Raw genomic sequence first — 6,277 nt, 5'->3', positions numbered from 1 at the left:
TAAATGTACATGTATGTATGTATTCCAATATACAGTTGAGGTCAAAAGTTTACACATGCTTGATTGTTAAAGGGGTCCTATTATGCTGTTTTACAACGTCTTGATTTTGTTTTGGGGGTGTACTAGAACAAGCTCTCATGCTTGGTGGTTTGAAAAACGCATTATTTTTAACATAATTTACATTATTACAATACATTTCTCCCAGCCTGGCACATAAGGCTCGATTAGTTCCGGGTTTAATGAAGGCCTGCCTTCCAAAAAATGAAATGTTTTGTGATTGGTTAGCTGTCCCACTGCGTTGCGATTGGCAAACAGCTTAGACGGTGTTTCAGTACTGCCACACCCCTTGTCAAAGAAGCAAGTTCCGTGTACAACTGTTAGCGCAAGCTAAATTAAAGTGATTCTTACATTTTAAATATGGATATTTTTCTTACAAAAACGCATCGATTCGCTGCAGGAGTCCTTTATTAAGCCCCCAGAGCCGTGTGAGGCACTTTTTATTATGGATGGATGCATATTATTGGACTTGTTTCGGACTGCTGAGGAGAAACACCCGTCTATGGCATTCTAAAGCCTGGGAGTGTCAGGATAAATTTTAATATAACTCCGATTGCATTCGTCTGAAAGAAGGAAGTCATATATACCTAGGATGCATGAATGGTGAGTAAATAATAGTAAGTAAATAATAATAGCTACAGTAAATAAATAAAGTATACAGTAAATAAGTAAATAATAATAGCTACAGTAGTGTTGGATCCTATCATCAGCCTGCGAGATCACCAATACATGATATTATCGTGCTAATGTATTTAATTATTTACATACTTAGTTTCATTGCCCGAAACCAGCTCTAGCATAAGGCTAAAAGCAGCCTAACATTATCAAAGAACATAATCACTGATTAGCCTAGCCTATTCTAGTGCACGTTTATGCATTTTAAAAATCACTTGCGTTATAAGTGAAGCTATCTACACTGTATTATGAATAAAATCTTATTCAGGTAAGTATTAAATAAATTAAAAAATAACATGCATTTTGTATGATTCCTCTTATTTTGGTAAAATAATTCACATTTTGGAGATTCTGCAAGGTGTTTGTAAACTTTTAACCTCAACTGTATATGCAGTATGTATGTGTAGATAGAACCATTCCTTTGAATTCCATATGCTCATTCTATAAGGAGTTCATATTTGGTGCTTAATATTTCCCATATTCTCGTTTGTGTCAAACCAGTGTGAGTAATTACTCATGACATGAATGAAACAAAAACCTTAATTATCACATTTTAAGTCACGTCTCCCAGCCCGAATAATGGATGTCCATCACGTTTATATAATCCTGTCCTCATTAGAAACCAGAACTAAAATGAAAGGGAGCCTGAACAAAAGAGTGTAGGTATGTGGCAAAACGTGGGACTTACACCGAGGATAAAATGTACCACTAATTAAATCCCGCCAGCCAATCAGACTTATCTTCCTGCTGCGGGAACAGAAAGAACCCAAACGACATGCATATTTCCAGCAGAACATTAAAGAGATATTAAAATGATAGTCGTCTTCTGTGGGAGGTGTTCATGAACAATGAATGCGCTTGTTCCTTCTTTTTATCGGCCATGATAGGCATTTCGCTTGCTTCTTCCTCGTTTCTCCCTCTGCCTCCGGAGCGCACAAAACCCATAAAGCTTCTGATTGGTGCCTCTTTATAGCACTTTGAAGAGCAAATCACTTCACAGCATGTTTATAGCACGCGTGCCCATTTTACCTAATGCTAACAGCTGAGAATGATTGCTTAATGGTGCTTTAGAGGAAAAATGCCACATTTGAGATTTGTTTTGGCAAACGAGTTTCACTTTACATGATAGCAAAATATCACAGAACCATCATCGCTCAAGACTTCTGGTGTTATGACAGAACAATTGAGGATCTACTTCTTATATCCATTAGTTAAAAGAAAGTCAAATTAAATGTTGAAGGTTTCAAAATGCCTTTTCACCAGCTTTCTTGATTGCTTAGTATGACACATTCAGTGATGGCTTATTAATTGCTTTCACATGATACTGTCCTAAAATGACGTCTGCATTGGAATCGTGCAACAGGTTGTAAATGTGATCACAGAGATCAAAGTCTAGGCTACAATGTGTATTGTACAGTCTGATGTAAAAGAACACTGATGTTACACAGTCTGGCCTTTACCTAAGATCTCACTGGATTTATTTATTTTTATTTATTTTTTTGTACAATCTGACAAGCAACAATCACAAATAATCATAAAACTCTTACAGGGATAATGTTTTGCTGCTGTCTACGCAGGGTCAGAAAGCTCTCCGATTTCATCAAAAATATCTTAATTCGTGTTCTGAAGATGAACGAAGGTCACAACAATGTTCTGTTTACGATAAGCATTCGCTACAATTATGTCGTCTGCCACTTTAAATCTTTGAGCTCTTTAAAGTAGGATTCTGATTGGCTGACAATGTTTTTAGCGTTCATTTTTTGGAAAAAAAAATGTTTTCTATGACATTATTGTTATAGTTCTGGTATGGACTCTGCTATTCTTGTCATTTTCACGATTTTAAAACTACATCTATATCATTATCATCATCATTATTGTCCTTGGTGTAAATGTGTCTTTACTCTTAGTTCTTGTTCTAATAACAGATGTAAAACTAGAATAAAAACAACTAAAAATGGTCTATAATAACATATCTGACACTGTAATGTACATATAATTCTAAAACAAGCAAGTGTGTTGATGTGAATTAGTGACATTTTAAATGACATTTCGCAGAAGTAATCTTCCATTCACCTGAGAGAGAGAGAGAGAGAGAGAGAGAGAGAGAGAGAGAGAGAGAGAGAGAGAGAGAGAGAGAGAGCCTTGGCACTTCTAGTCAACCTTGTGACGAAAGTGCAAAGATGGCAACTTCTTTCAGGCAGATGTAAGGCTCAAAGGCTCCAGGATAAGTCTGCCAGAGCAGCTACAGTCTGGAACACAAAGAGCAGCCTCAGTGAACATGGCACACACTGTCAAATGGACTAGACTCAGCAAAAGTATGACACATCCACACTAGATCCACTGACAGGGGCGAGGCAGCCAGGAGATAAAGTCATCCAGACAAACCACACGCAATCAGGCTGTTCCAGGTGGATAGAGAGGATAAAACATTCTGAAATAGATTTACACGTCTGTTTGTTTGTCTGATAAAATTCCGTGGGCACCGTTTCAAACTTCCGTTTCTTAATCAAAATATTTAGACTTGGAACAAGCCTGACTCCTCTGCATATTGTTTTAGTGTATACAGATACAGAAACACACACACACACACACACACACACTTATAAATACACTGCTGTTAATTCATATATGATAATGGAAAATTATGAATATGATAAACAGCCTTTTTGTTTTGTTTTTGAAAAAGTACAGAACCAGTCAAAAGTTTTTGAACAGTAAGTTCAAAAAGTAAGTTCACCAAGCCTGCATTTATTTAATCCAAAGTACAGCAAAAACAATAATATTTTGAAATATTTTACTATTTAAAATAACTGTTTTCTATTTAAATATATTTTAAAATGTAATTTAATCCTGTGATCAAAGCTACATTTTCAGCATCTTTACTCCAGTCTTTAGTGTCACATGATCCTTAAAAAATCATTCTAATATGCTGATTTGCTGCTCAAAAAACATTAATTATTATTATTATTATTATTAATATTATGTTGAAACCAGTTGATTATAATTTTTTTCAGGTTTCTTTGATGAATAGAAAGTTCAGAAGCATTTATCTGAAATAGAAATCTTTTGTAACATTTATGTAAACATTAAATGTCTTTTGATCAATTTAAAGAATCCTTGCTAAATAAATTGATTTATTTATTTATTTTTTTTTTCCCAAAAAAAAAAAAAAAAAAAAAAAAAAAAATTATACTGACTCCAAGCTTTTGAATGGTGTAGTGTATAATGTTACAAAAGCTTTTTATTTCAGATAAATGCTGATCTTTGGATCTTTCTACACATCAAAGAATCCTGAAAAAATACTAAAGTAAAATACTAGTTTTAAATATTGCTAATAATAATAATAATAATAATAATAATAATAATAATAATAGATGTTTTTTTAAAATATTAGAAAGATTTCTGAAGGATCATGTGACACTGAAGACTGGAGTAATGATGCTAAAATTTAGCTTTGATCAGAGGAATAAATTACATTTTTAATTATAATACAATAGAAAACAGTTATTTTAAATAGTAAAAAAATATTTCAAAATTTTACTGCTTTTTCAAATAAATGCAGGCTTAGTGAGCAGAAGAAACATTAAAAATCTTACTGTTCAAAACTTTTGACTGGTATAAGTGTATCTTATGCTTACCATGACTGCATCTATTAGAATAAAATACAGTAAAAACAGTAATACTGTAAAATATTATAAAAAATAAAAACCTTTTCTATTTGAATATATTTTGAAATGTAAATTATTCCTGTGACAGCAAAGCTGATTTTTCATCATACTCCAGTATTCAGTGCCACATAATTCTTCAGAAATCATTCTAGTATACTGATTATCTACTTGATCTCATGATTAATGTTAAAATCAGGTGTTCTACTTAATATTTTTGTGGAAACCGTGATATGCCTACAGTTTGTTTTTAGCATTCTTTGAAGAATAGAAAAGAACAGCATTTATCTGAAATAGAAATCTGTATAATTTTAAATGTATTTACTGATATTTCTGATCAACTTATTGCACCCTTTCTCAGTAAAGATAGGCTTATTCATTTTCATAAGTAAAATAAACAAACCTACTAAATGTAGAATATCCTGACAATAATAAAAGTACAAATTAAGTCATATGCTATTTAAGTTTTTTTATGTTAATTATATATAGTTTTAAATAAAAGTTACACAAAATGTTATCCAAAACACATTCAATAGACTGTCCCAAGTCTCCTCCACAGCTCGCATCTTTTTCCTTGTCATTACGTAGTAGAAACGCATCCACTGTTCCGCCTCCGCTGAGGGATGTTTGCAAACGGATTCACATTCGACCTAAGAGGATAATTTACGACTTTAAACTAACGGTGAGAAATGTTTATTACATCTGTGTTATGTTTTAACCGGTTATAGTTGCATAACATAAAGCTGTTGCTTATAGCACCTTTGTTATATTTAGTGCTCCGCATGAGACGCTGAAGCCTCGATGTTTCCTGAGTCGTATGTCCGGTTTTGACAAGCTAGTCTTCAGCGATCCCACGCGGCCTACTCTCGCTGTAGCTTTGTGCTTCTGGTGCACAGAGCTGCTGAACTTACTTTCTTATCGTCTCCGTTAGCATAGTATTTAATGTAATTTATTTATTACTCAGTTTTTCTCGCTTTTAATTGAGCTTCAGCTGTGATTATTTTACCACCGATTATTATTAGTCTGCATGTTTCTAACTTCAGTTTATTTTCAGGTGAAAGTAAATAATGGCTCCTCAACCCGGGATCCGATCAAGACAGACGGAAAAAACAATAAACGGAATCCCAACTCAAGTTGTCTGCACGGAATTCAGCAACTACATTTTTGTAGTTTTGACACAGTATGGTAAAATTGGGACACTTGTATCCATAACACCTGACACGAGGTCTGGTGATATCAGCCTACCCATGTTCACCACCAGAGTACTGCTGGGAAAGGATGAGGTAATCAAGTTCATTTTTGTTGGATAGTCCATATGGCAGATAAAATCAAGTTTGTATTTCACCTTGTCCTTTTTTGTCTCCTCTGCAGCCTCTTACACACGTCTACGCCAAGAATGTTGCAGCGTTCGTCTCACAGGAATCAGGCAACCGACCGGTCCTGTTGGGCCTTTCACTTAAAGATAACAGTGCTGAAACTGTGAAAACTGTTAAAGATATGATCAAAGCCTGCCAAGTTTGGTAAACAGGAGGTCAAACGCACTATTTCTGGATGAGGACAAATTATGTGTCTGTGAGAATTGTACAACGTAAATCTTGAGTTGTCTTTTACGAATGTCGACGTACCCAAGACACTTGTGCTGAGAAATATCCTGAGCACTATTGCACACTGCTTGAAATTTAATGTTAAAATTAAGGGTACTGTTGAAGGTCGCTTCTTTTTGCCTCTGTATAATGAATGTCTTTCAGATGCCCTAAGATTAAAGTTATATTTTCTTACCTTCAATTTGTGGTGCTTATTTAAATATCTCACACCAATCCCAAGGCCTTTGGAGGAGCGCCTGGCTCAAAACCTGCTTCATTAACCAAAACTTTGCAAAA

The 6,277-nt window shown here is 34.4% G+C and overlaps 1 protein-coding gene across 1 annotated transcript; it reads left to right on the top strand.

Annotated features, from left to right (window-relative positions):
* The first annotated feature begins 4,941 nt into the window (after positions 1–4,941).
* On the top strand, positions 4,942–6,182 carry psmg3 (proteasome (prosome, macropain) assembly chaperone 3). Its single transcript, XM_051100727.1, has 3 exons — positions 4,942–5,079; positions 5,452–5,680; positions 5,769–6,182. The coding sequence occupies exons 2-3, from the start codon at positions 5,465–5,467 to the stop codon at positions 5,919–5,921; spliced, it is 369 nt and encodes a 122-aa protein (XP_050956684.1). The 5' UTR covers positions 4,942–5,079; positions 5,452–5,464; the 3' UTR covers positions 5,922–6,182.
* Positions 6,183–6,277: the final 95 nt, after the last annotated feature.

Source organism: Labeo rohita, chromosome 3 (assembly GCF_022985175.1).
Source record: "Labeo rohita strain BAU-BD-2019 chromosome 3, IGBB_LRoh.1.0, whole genome shotgun sequence".
Classification (NCBI taxonomy): Eukaryota; Metazoa; Chordata; class Actinopteri; order Cypriniformes; family Cyprinidae; genus Labeo; species Labeo rohita.
Note: the sequence above shows the minus strand (reverse complement) of the source record. Positions and strands in the feature narration are given on the sequence as shown.